At 44.5% G+C, this 12756-nt stretch overlaps 1 protein-coding gene across 8 annotated transcripts in view; it reads right to left on the minus strand.

The window, feature by feature from the left end:
• Positions 1 to 3458: 3458 nt before the first annotated feature.
• PAK3 (p21 (RAC1) activated kinase 3) overlaps positions 3459 to 12756 on the minus strand; it is an 81013-nt gene continuing 71715 nt past the window's right edge. For all 8 annotated transcript variants that reach the window (XM_081897419.1, XM_081897420.1, XM_081897417.1 and 5 more), the window contains 4 exons: positions 11629 to 11728; positions 9459 to 9655; positions 8627 to 8764; positions 3459 to 6622 (listed from right to left, as the gene is read on the minus strand). In XM_081897419.1, coding sequence (XP_081753545.1) covers positions 6533 to 6622; positions 8627 to 8764; positions 9459 to 9655; positions 11629 to 11728 — 525 coding nt within the window. In that variant the 3' untranslated portion in view covers positions 3459 to 6532. The remainder of the gene's footprint in view (positions 6623 to 8626; positions 8765 to 9458; positions 9656 to 11628; positions 11729 to 12756) is intronic.

Consider the following 12756-nt stretch of genomic DNA (forward strand, 5'->3'; position numbering starts at 1 on the left):
CCCCCCAGGAACAGCTGGATCCCAGTGTATTTTTCTTTTGTTTTTTAAAATGGGACTACATACTTGTAGCCATGCCTGTTCTGAATGCAGCCTGCTGGATTAGGGAAAGAAGAGAGCTTGATCTGGACAGTTGGGGTAGCCAAATGAATATCTCTTAAAAAGTAAAATGAAATTTTAGGCCTATGAATTGAAACAGACCTACATCTGCAAAGTCTGTGCTAATGCTATTTTGCATGTGCAGGTAATATTGTTTGATTGGACAGTTTTGTTATCATCCACATTTAGGTGCATGAAGGAGAATGTAAAATAAATGGACGGGAAAATGAAACATATGCAAATGTATGCAAAGCATTTTCTTTTCAATATGGATAAGAAGGGGTGAAATGCACTTTGGAAAAAGGGGTGTGTATGTCATATTACTCCTGAAGCTTGAATTACTGGATGTTAAGGAAGCCTGAACTGTGCCATGTCACTGAACATGCAACTGATGTCAATTTTAAATGAGCTGCCATCTTCCAAATCTCCTGGTTTGGAAAGCCTGAGCCCACTATGAGCTAAGCCAGACACATTTGGACATTTAGGCTTGGCCTAATGATAGGTTTAAGGGACACAGGTGGTGCTGTGGGTTAAACCACAGAGCCTAGGTCTTGCCAATCAGAAGGTCGGCGGTTCAAATCCCCGCGACGGTGTGAGCTCCCGTTGCTCGGTCCCTGCTCCTGCCAACCTAGCAGTTCGAAAGCACGTCAAAGTGCAACTAGATAAATAGGTACCACTCCAGCGGAAAGGTAAATGGTGTTTCCGTGTGCTGCTCTGGTTCGCCAGAAGCAGCTTAGTCATGCTGGCCACATGACCCGGAAGCTGTACGCCGGCTCCCTCGGCCAATAAAGCGAGATGAGCGCTGCAACCCCAGAGTCCGCGACTGGACCTAACATTCAGGAGTCCCTTTACCTTTACCTTTTAATGAAAGGTTTGGCCTAGTGCCATTCCTTCCTGATGTAATTTCGGCACTTCCCTTCCCCTTCCAAACTTACAAAGTGGCGGAAATATTGAGGACAACAACCCTCAGTATTGCCTTGGCATTGTCTCAGATGGAAAAATTTATGGGATCTACATTTTGTGTGGATTCTGACATCCTAGTAGGAGTAATCAAGATCAATGGGAACTATTTTTTCAATGGTTTGTTGCAATGTTACTGCAAAAGCTCACGGGAGTGCCCTACCTGCAAGGATCTATGGCTAACATGGGACACAATGAGACCTTATATTGAAATGGAACTTAATATAGGCCCAAGTCAAATAGGGCCTAATTTATTTGCAATGACCCCATTCCAAATCAAACCCGGAGGTTGGGGGAATTGATCTATCATTGCTTGTAGGCCTTTGTGGGAACTCTAGGTGGCCAGGTCACCACATGAGAACATAAAAAGAGGCCTACTGTATCAGACCCCATTCTCACTGGGGCCAGCCATATGTCTATGGGAAGCCCACGAGCAGGACCCAAGTGTTCCAGTATTCTCCCCACCTATGATTCTTAGCAACTGGTACACTGCCCTCCCGCAACAGTGAAACTGGGTCACAGCCATCATGGCTTGTACTCATTTCTAGTGTGAATTTAACTAAGACCCCTTAAATTTGTTATTATATAATAAGCACATTCTGTAGTTTTAAGTGTGAGCTGTGTCAAGTACATCCTCTTTGCTTGTACTGAATCTATCAATATTCAGTGTGCCCCAATGTGATGGCTATGTTATGCCTCGAAGGTTGGAAGCTGTAATGCTTCCCTGGAAACCAAAGGAGGAGTGCTTCTGTGCTTATAGGTATCCCACAGGCACCTGGTTGGCCATTGTGGGAACAGGACACTGGATGAGATGGACCACTGGCTTGATCCAGCAGGAACTCTCCTTTTCTTCTTAACACTGAGTGTGACTCAACACTAAGTGTGACCCAATATTAGCTTCTTAAACACTGGCCCATGACATTTTGCTGCATGAAGAAGACCAGATGGCAACCACCACCACTCATTCCATGTTCAGAGGCTGGGAGGTGAATTTTTATTCAGGAGGGGCAATGGGATAGTGTGCTTGGGGCAATGGGATAGTGGAGGGGCAATGGGATAGTGTCACTTAATGGACACAGAAAAGATTGCATGGTAAGCACACAGTTCTGCACTGTGCACTTCCAGCATCAGCTGCATGATGCAGCCGGCCCACTTTGTCTGCAGGTGCCGTAGCACATGGCCAGCTGCAAAGAAGAGAAAGGCAGGAACCTGGTACTAAGGCCTGCAGGCCAAATTAGGCCAAGAAAGTCTCCCTGTTTTGTCCAGGTGATGCTCACCTGCCCTACACCAGATATCTTATTTGTCAGGTATGGGCTAGCTTAAGAGGTGGCAGGGCTCAAAGGGGATTTACAGGCATTGTCAAACAACTGATCAGCACAGCACTATGGAAAAACAAGCCGCCTGGTGTTGTGATGTCAGATGATTGGCAGGGGTTGACCCCACCCACCTGTCAGACTTGGCCCATGGGGTGTGGGGGAGATAAGGATCCAGTCCCTCCCCCCACTCCTGCTCTAAATCCAGTGGTATCAAAATATTTCATATTAGGAGGATTTAGATGTTGGTACACAAATATGAGCATGGAGAGTTTGCTTGTGGATGCATACACACACACACACACACACACACACACACACACACCTTTTCATCCACAATGCATGGTATCTTCTAAACCCTCACAGTGGTGTGACCTCTATAGTAGTTACAGACCACTATAATGTCCTCTATAGGTTACAGATTGTGGGAACTGAACTTTCCCTTCCTGGATCAACAATGGATTTGGTATTTCAAAAGTAACGCTGCCCTTTTGTTGGAGGCTCTGGCAATGGACCCAGTTGAACCTGGCAGGTCAGGGGCAAAGGAAGGTTCTGGAAGGTTGTGGGTAGGAACCAGGGAATAATCTAGACCAATCTTCATCAACCTGATACTTCCTACTACCATCCACGCTATCCCTCAGCCAACAGAACTATACAGGCTAGGGTGGGTAGGAGATGAAGTCACAGGTGGGAATTCAATGTAGTGCTGTGTTAAAGTCCCTTGGTGGTGCACTGGTTGCCCTAGTGGAATGGCTGTTGTGATAGAGATGGTGCAGGAAGCCAGTATGGTTCTTGTGGCTGATTGCACAACATATTCCTGTAGCCCTGATCCCACCTTTTGCACAAGAAGCTTCGACTAGCACAAATGTTGTGCTCGTTTCATATTGTGCAACCATTATTCTTGCCCTTAAGCTATCGCAACAGCCCTAGTGCTGGAGGCCAGAGAATATCGAACCTTTAACGTTCTGGAGGATACCAGTTTGGCAGAGCCTGATCTAGAGAGTAATGTCACCACCAGGGAGGAATCTTGAAGATGAGGGATGGAGCCTGACAAAGACCGGAGCTCATGAGGTTATCAGACCTCAGTGCTAATTTGCTGGCAAAACAGTTTTTATTGGATAGATTAGTAAAATAGTGGGTGATTGACACTTTGGCCCATTTCCCAAATTACAGAGTGTCCTTAAGCAGCAATGCATCTTTCTACAGTCAAGTAAAATAAAAAATATATCTAGATATCTAGGCAGATTTAAAATAAAATTAAAATCTAGAAAGTTGCCACATTGTTTTCCAGAGGGACCCCGATCCCCAATAGAGCAACATCTTAGCATCAGCAGAAAGAGAGTTATCATAAAAAATGCAGCACTTCTTCAGCACAGTCCCCATGAAACAAAGACAGAAGGTGGCAGCCACTGTTGCTGCCACCAATGGGCAACATTAAGAACAGTTACAACACAGAGAGCGGCACTGAACTAGAATGGAGAATGGCTGAGATGGGATGAAATGCACCCAAAGATGGATACAGCATGTCAAATGGGGCACTTCCAAGAGATGATGACTGTCCCAGCCTCTGAAAAGCATAAGCATCAAAAATTTAAACCTATTGCCCTCTTCCTCCTCCTTTTATCTTCTTCCCTGGACTGCAAGCAATCTCCCGTCTGTACACACTCCCAGCAACAGCAGGCTTAGCACTGCCCACAGCACTGTTCTTAAAATAAGGAACAAGTGGAAGTAGCTCGCTGCACAGCCACTCTTGCTAACTTCCCAGCAGGTGGGTCACTGTTGCTCACTAGGAGGGAGAGATGGTGGGGAGGTCAGCATTGGCTCCACCAATGTGCTTGAACCATGCTGACTTCTCCACCGCCTCACTCTTCCCTCTCCTGGAAAACAACAGTGACCCACTTGCCAGTAGGCTAGAAAAGCAGCTTCACACTCCCCCCTCCCAGCAAGTCACTTCTGGCAACAAGTAAGACTATCCACAGCCTGGGCAATTCCTGTACTTTTAAGAGCAGCTTGATGCACAGGAATCAGGAGGTGAAGCTTCTCAGAGCACAGAGACAAGTATGATTATCCATTGCTAATTTCAGCAGATTGAGCTGCTCTCAGAAATGCAGGGGTGGGGAGGAAAGGCAGTAAAATATCTGGCAACTCTAGAAATAAGGATTCCAAACGAACCTTTCTTTCTTTCTTTCTTTCTTTTTGAGAAAAGATAACTAGATCTGCCCAACTCAGGTTGGAGGAAACAGAAAAACTAATTGTTTAAACAAAAGCTAATATGCTGATTTAACAAATATTCACAGTCAAAGCTAGACTGCAGGGAGTCTAGATGTTCAAGATTCAATCTTCTGCAATTCAGGTCACAGATCACGACAGGCTTGTGGGAAGAGAGAAGAAAGAAATCTTCCCACCAAGCTGTATACTGCTGCAGTTCCTGTTCTCTTAACTACTTATTTTCAGTCACATTTCCCATTCTGCATGGGCAGTAATGTTCAAGAAGGCCGAACCTTACAGTAGACACAACAGTCTTGTGGAATTCTTCATTATTATTAGCCCCTTTCCAAAGCCTATTCAATGGGATTGGTAGATATGCAGTCTGGTGGCTTTCAGTTTTCTAGGGGAAATGACAAATTCCATTAACAGCATCATGGATTTCCCTTAGACTAGAGACAGAGAACCTGCAGTTGAGCTCCCACTCCCATCAAAAGAAGAGAAGAGGGAAAAGAGTTTGGATTTGATATCCCGCTTTATCACTACCTGAAGGAGTCTCAAAGCGGCTAACATTCTCCTTTCCCTTCCTCCCCCACAACAAACACTCTGTGAGGTGAGTGGGGCTGAGAGACTTCAAAGAAGTGTGACTGGCCCAAGGTCACCCAGCAGCTGCATGTGGAGGAGCGGGGAATTGAACCTGGTTCACCAGATTACGAGTCTTCCGCTCTTATCCACTACACCACACTTGCTATCAGCAGCCTCATGTCCATTGTGATGAACATGACTGCTGGTCATGGATGGTGGAAGTTGTAGTCCGACAACATCTGGAGGCCCACAGATTCCCCATCTTCCTCCTAGATTCAATTACACTAACATTGTATGAGATTCTGTCCTTCAAGGCAGCACCATCATGGATGGAGGTGATGGCCTGCCTTGTTGCTGTCCTGAAATCAAAGGGAATTTCTCCCAATTTGTGTGTGTGGTTAGCACTGGGGTGTTATCTTAAACTGGGGACAGCGAGTCCAGTTCCACCAATCTATGGAGCAGCTATGGAATAAGAAGCAGAAAGGTGGCCTTCTGTTTCAGTCCTTCGGAGAGGAGCTGCTCAGCATTATGGAGAAGCGAATGGACACCAGGCAGGAATGGTCCCACTGCCACATACTCACAACAGCAGTGTTACATAAATGTGGTTTATATGATTCTATTTGTCTGTTTTGCTTTGGGAAGGGAAAACTCACCAACACAAAAGCACCAATATTCATGACACCCTCACCAGGCTGTCCAGGAATGCAATCGCTATCTGTATTCTGTATTTCGAAGCATAAACTCTCAGAGAGGATGCTGAGACTGACCTGCTTCTTGATTTAGTATTAATTTTTCTTTCTTTCTTTCTTGACCCTCAGGGCCCCTTATATTTCTATGGTTCTATGATTCTTTCTTTTTCTTTTGGTTAAATAAAGCAAGCTCCTTCATGATCCTCCTCATCTCATGACAAGCAAACAGACCAGTGGTTTGCAAACAGTTTGGGTCTCTCCCAACAACCAGGGTGAAAGAGGCCACAAATTCAGCCCCCCTTGCCCCACAAAAACAAAAAACAAAAATCAAAAACGGGGAGGGCAGGATGTTTGGGCCTATCACTTCTGCCTGGTTGAGTGCTGGTTGGGCTGTGCCATCGGTGCTCTGGAAACGGCCAAAAGAGCACAGAGGCTTCCAGTCCTGCCCCTCTCAATCAGGCTCCCATTCAGAAATAAATTGGGGAATTGTAGAGTGGGAAAAAGATACGTGATAGGTTTCTTTTCCAGGGGAAGGGGCAGAAGGCTGCTGCCTCCCTCCCTGCCCCTGTGGACTGTGAGAGTGTCGGTTTCTGCCTGCCCATCCTCCGGCAGAAGAGTCTGAGGCTCTACTTAGTATTTGTCCAGTCCTGCCATAGAGGAATTGGGCACACGCGGCTCAGCGCTCTAGCGACTGCTGTTCTTTATGGCCTCCTTGGCTGCGATGATCAAGGGAGTCAGGCTGGAGAGCGGTTTGGCCAGTTTTAAAAACGGGTGCTGAAAGGAAGAAGAAAACTGTTATTTATCTGACAGGCGGACAGACAGATGGCTGGCTAGACAAGCAAAATGTTGCAGTGCATCCTCTCTCCTAGGAGGAGTGCTCCTGTTCAGGTTTCTAGTCAGCAAATCCCTGAAAGCAGGACATTCTGCTCCTCTGCCATGCTATTTTCTTTTCCAACAGTCACCACATTCCATCATTACTGAGCATGCTCAGTCCCCACTGGGCTGTTTGGAATGGTTGTTGTGGTTGGGGGTGGTCCCCTTTGGGTTTTTTCTAAAAGTTTTTCTTTTTTTTCTGCAAACTTAATTATTTCTTTCTGTTTATGTATTGCTTCCTATGAAATATCTCAAAGCGATTTAGCAGTAAAAAGCATAGGCAATAAAAGCATATATAAAACCATTTCATTATACACACACACACATATTAAAAAAAATTAAAACATTATCCACACCCAGAATACTGGCACTTAGTATAAACCAACTTCCTGTGTTCCTGGGTCAGAGCATTGGTCCATCAAGCTCAGTATTGTCTATTCTGCCTGGCAGCAGCTCTCCAGGGTTTTAGGCAGGCAGTCTCCACCAGGAGATGTCCGGGATTGAATCAGGGACCTTCTGCATGCAATGCAGGTGCTCTAATCATTGAGATACAGCCCTTCCCTTTTGTTTCTGAGTTGGTCAGTTTTGGCTAGAATCCTGATGGCACTGTGTTCGTTTTTCATGTAAGTGATACTTCCTGTTGCACTTTATCCTGCAACCACTTGTGGACTTCAGTGGTCTGCACTTGTCTGGAAAAAATCCATCCTACCAGGCATCATCTACACAAGCGATAACTGGCACTTCAATGCATGTGTGAGTGAGGCACTAGAAATCTAACACCGTAAGCAGAGCTTTCATATCACCCAGTGCATGCAACAGAACCAGCTACCATGTTTAAGATATTGAAGCTAATATACTTCCACATCTGTAATGGAGAGATGACAGTATTTTGCCACTCTGCCCAGCTAATACACCGAGAAGGGGTCTTGTTATTTGGGCAACCCAGGAACTCCATATACACTGTCCAGGCTTGCGTCCTGGAGAGGTCACTATCTGGTTTGAATTCACCCCTGGAGGCACACTCCACTGTCTCTCAAGACAGACAGATGCCAACCACAACCACTTCCAAAGCCACTAGATGTTCATGCATGAGTGTAATTTCTGAATAGGGTGAATACACATAACACCCAGATGTTTATGCCCAGATAGTGTGGGTGATTGCCACTGATAAAACTGTATTTTATGCTCTTTCACCCTGTCAAATATAGGGGAGCAACAGGATATGGAGAGCAAGGGGCTCCTGCAAACTAGGATCCAGTAAACGAGTGTAGAATAACCAAACGATATGTGTGAACCAGCACTCAGTGTCATCTAGAACCTAAAACCTTACACTCCCCTCCCCAAGGGCATGGCAACTGCTTAAGAACATAAGAGCTGGATCAGGCCAAAGGCCCATTTAGTTTAACATCCTGCTCTCATGGTGACCAGGCAGATGCCAATGCAAAGCCCAGTAGTAAAACCTGAGTGCAGCAGCACTCTCTCCACTTGTGGTTCCCGGCAACTGGTATTCAGACTGAGGCATACTGGCTCTGACAGTGGAGGTAAAACATAGCCATTGTGGTTGGTAGCCATGGATAGCCTGATGTCCCTTGAATTTACTGAATCCTTCTTTAAAGCCATCCAAGTTGGTGACTGTCACACTACATCTTGCAGGAACAAATCCCATAATTTTGGTAGTATCTCCACACTGCTCTCATAATGCATGAAACGTGGGTGTGGCATGTGGGAGGAGCAGAAATCATGCAGGAAGGCCCTGTACCTCCAAGTCAGCACAACACCTTCACAGTGAATACAGAGCTGATGTGGGAACCCACATACAATCCAACTATTTTGACATTTCTGTAGGGGACAGAAAAGAAAACAGAATGTGCCCTTTAATGCTCTCTCCATCCCATAACACATTACCTGCAAGAGCTCTTTCGCAGACCCTCGCCTGTCAACATCCATCTCCAGGCAGCGGTTCAGAAAGTCTCGGAAAACAGCAGAGAGTCTCTCGGGATTCTGGAGTTCTGGAGTCCCATTTGTAGCTATCAAATACAAGGCCTAAAGGGTAAAACGGTAAGTTGCATTGATTTATTTGAGGCTGCTTTTCTTGTTCCTTCCTTTAGGTATTTATTTGAGGATTTTTATCCCATCTTTCAATAAACTTGAAACATTTTTCTTTTGCAAAAAGAAAATGCAATGAATAAAAAGATATGGGCAATAGAAAACTTTCCATTCTTGAATGTGGATCTGAGCGCTACTGTGTAAGCATGATTACACAGTTCTACAGATTTTGGAATGCAGTCTCAGTACACAAAAAATGCACATGCACACACACACAAATTAGCATTTTACATAAAACGGAATTTAAAAATGTGTATTTGTGGACGAATGCATAGGGAAATGTGTATTTTATGTAAAAAGTGCATTGAAATTTTGTAGTTCAAGTGCAGAGGTTTTGTGCATTATTTCAACAACAATAAAAAACCACCATGCAAAATGGAATTGAAGGAACCAAAGAATAACTTTCCAAAACCAGAAATGGAATGGAATTAGGCTGCCAACCTCCCTGAGAACAATCTACAATTGAGGCGATACAACTGAGATAGCTCCCTGTCTTTGTTGCCATCCACCTGGGACCTTGGATGCCTCCAGTGTGCAATCAGCCTGTGACGCTAATGTGAGTCCCAATGCAGTCTACAATTTAGGATGGTTTTTTAAAAAAACAAAAAGCATACTGGAGTTTTGATCTTACCCTGAGAGGATTTTCATTGAGATATGGAGGTTCTCCTTCCACCATTTCTATGGCCATGATCCCTAAAGACCAGATGTCCACTTTGGGCCCATATGCCTTTCTTGTCACCACTTCAGGAGCCATCCAGTAGGGGGTTCCCACCATTGTGCTCCGTTTACTCTGCTCGGGAGTGATCTGAGCACAGAAGCCGAAGTCAGCTGCAGCAAAGGAAAAGCAAAGACGATGGTTTACAGAAACGGTATGAAACCAGCAGAAGAAGCAGACGAAAGAGCAAGTGGGGAAGTTGGCATAAAGAGGAAGAGAGGCTGAAGAACACTGACAGACTGGAGAACAGAGAGGAAAACGATATGATAATTGTCAAACAAAGACAACATCCATACTGGAAAAAGAAGGATAAAGGAGAAACGCAGCAAAAATCAAGCAAGGATAGCAAGGTGCCATTTCAACAAGCGAAACCAGCAGATGAGAATCTCCAGCTCATAAGTCAAATGAGGCTTGGCAGGCTTCCTCCTTGGACCATGTCCCCCTAGATAGCTCAGTTGGTTAGAGCATGGTGTTGACAATGCCAAAGTTGCAGGTTCGATTGCCGTACGAGACAGCTGCATATCCCTGCATTGCAGGGAGTTGGGCTCAATGATCCCCAGAGTCCCCCCCAACAATTCTATGATTCTATGATCAGCGGTTGCTGCAAACCCTTCTTCCTTTGCTTACCTTACACCGTTTGAAAGCACTGTGATTGACCACTTGGCAGCCCCACCCACCTTTCAAATTGGCCCACAGTAGTGGTTGGAGGAGATCTGGAGTTGCTCCAGTCCTTCCTGGAGAAGCTGAGGAGTGAACCTGAGACCTTTTGCATGTGCTTTGCCACTGAGCTGTGCCCCCATTTTCACACATGGAACTCAAACTGATATCAATGGAATAGGTAAGCAGTGGTAAGCATTTCCCCCACTCAAATGGATGGGACCTTAAAAATGCTTCATCATGCAGCATGCATCTCCACATAAAACTAGGAAAGTAAATGGGTAAGTAATAGCTGTGTACCACTGCTGATACTACAATCTCGGGTGACTACAGGAGATTGCATTATAACCTGGGTACAAATTAGCAAAGTGTCACCATCACAACATGGGAAATATCACTTTGGAGCCTCTTCTCCAGCATCCTTTTCCCCACAATCTGATCCATCTTCTTGTATTCTTAAGCATATCCAAGACACATAGGGTTTTAGTCCTACTTGAAGTAGAGTCATTGAAATGAATGAACCTAACTTAGTCATGCACATTAATTTCAGTGGGTCTACTCTGAATAGGATTCTGCCCTGTTATGTACTGAGATAAGTCTTAAGTGCTTTTCCGCCTGCGGCCATTTTGGGGGAGCCAAAAACAAAAAAGAAAAACCAAAATCCAAATTCATAAGGATTCAGAGAGCAGCAGCATAGAATACAGATTATTTGAAAATTATGAAAAGGAAGAAAAAAACTGAGAGGCAAAAAGTGTTACTGGGAGCACCATACACATACACATACACACACGTACACATATTTCTCAACATAAGTGGGGTAGGAAGAACTCCCTGACTCTTAGAATGTTTGAGAGAAGTTTCTCCCTAACACAATGAGAGAAGCGCCAGTCAAATATCTGTGCTGACAGTTAGGGATGGAGGAGAAAACCATCAGACGTGCATTTAAAGCAAAGCAACCTAATTTGTCAGTTCCCAGCCTTGTGTATCAAAAATGTAGCTATCAATGGGTTCACATGCTCTCCAAATTTTTGTGATGTGGTGTACTTTATTGGGAACTGCATGCGAAAGTGCACATTTTAAGAGAAAATGCAACATTAAGCATTCTGAACTGCATATCCTAGGTGCTTAAAACGTACATGCAATTCTAGCTGCTTTTTTAATTTTCAAAAAATACATAGGATGGAATGTGCATGTCACTGAGTACATGATCACCTACCTAAGTGGTTATACATGGATAATTATGTAGAGAGGGGGAGTTAAGCATAACTGAAACTCCCTTTGATACCAAAACTGGCACCATTTCTCACCTGTTTTTGCACTATTTTTTTATTGGAGGGGAGAGATATATACCACCACTTTACCCTGATAACACACCACAATACCACACCACAATAACTACAGTGGCAAAAGCCTTACAGAGAATACCTACTGAGTTTGACAGATCCATCCATCCCAAGAAGAATGTTGTCACTCTTGATGTCTCTATGGATCACTTGGTTTGAATGCAAGAAATCCAGAGCTTGCAGGCACTGATATTTAGAAAATAATAAATAAGATACTTTTAAAAGAGCATGGTGCAAGTCAAGGATTATGGTCTGACTTATTAGGAAATGGAGGAGGTGAAGTATATTGCCGAATCATTTTTTGTTTTCATTTCTATAGGAATGGTAAGATGACAGAGTATGCTACGAAAAGAGCAACTTGCTACACGGGCACTCACACATTATTTCATTCCAAGGTAGCATATATGTGGCTTCCAGGTGGTCACCCACCCAGGTGTCAAGACCCATACCTGCTTAGCTTCAGCAAGCAGGTGGCCTCTTGAAGCTTCAGACCATACCTTGGTACATTTAGCCCACTTCCCAGCACTGCCACCACTTCCTTCGCTGAATAGAGATCCACTCTTCAATGGCCAAATCGTTCTCCCTTCCCACAGGAAGTATCCAACAACTGTGGGCATATACTTTGGCAGTGGCATCTGCTCTGTTCCACCTCGGTCATCAGGAAATTACAAACCATGGTTTTAAACTCCCCACAGTACCCTAGAGCAATGCTACTTTGGGTATAACTGGCTAGCTCCTCCTACCATTATCTAGCAGATATACTCATGCCAAAAGGTGGCAACAGCCTGGTTTGTATGTAAATATCTCAGTTTAAAAGATTGGGAAATGCCTGGTATTTGTGCCTTCACGCTCCACTGCCTCTCTCCTCTTGGTATGCTGCAGTAAGAAGACTTCAGTTAAGCTATAGTCAAACCTGGAAACAAAGGGTTGTTGGTCCAACATTTGCTCAGCTCAAGAGTAGGACCATGAACATGAATAACTTATAGCCACTCGTTTTAATAGGCTTAATCTGAGAAGAGCAAAGGTTGCACACAACAGTAGGGTTAAGAAGGTTCAGAGCAAGTCAAGGACATTAAACCGTGGTTTGAAGGAAATGTAAAGTTCTCACTTGTTCCAAACCTTGTAACCATGGTTTCCTGGCTCAGATGTAATGGAAAGATATGGCTAAAGATTTCTGGAATTAACCACAGTGCCTTGGGAATGGAAGAGGGGAG

Source organism: Podarcis melisellensis (assembly GCF_964234715.1).
Source record: "Podarcis melisellensis genome assembly, chromosome: Z".
Lineage (NCBI taxonomy): Eukaryota > Metazoa > Chordata > Lepidosauria > Squamata > Lacertidae > Podarcis > Podarcis melisellensis.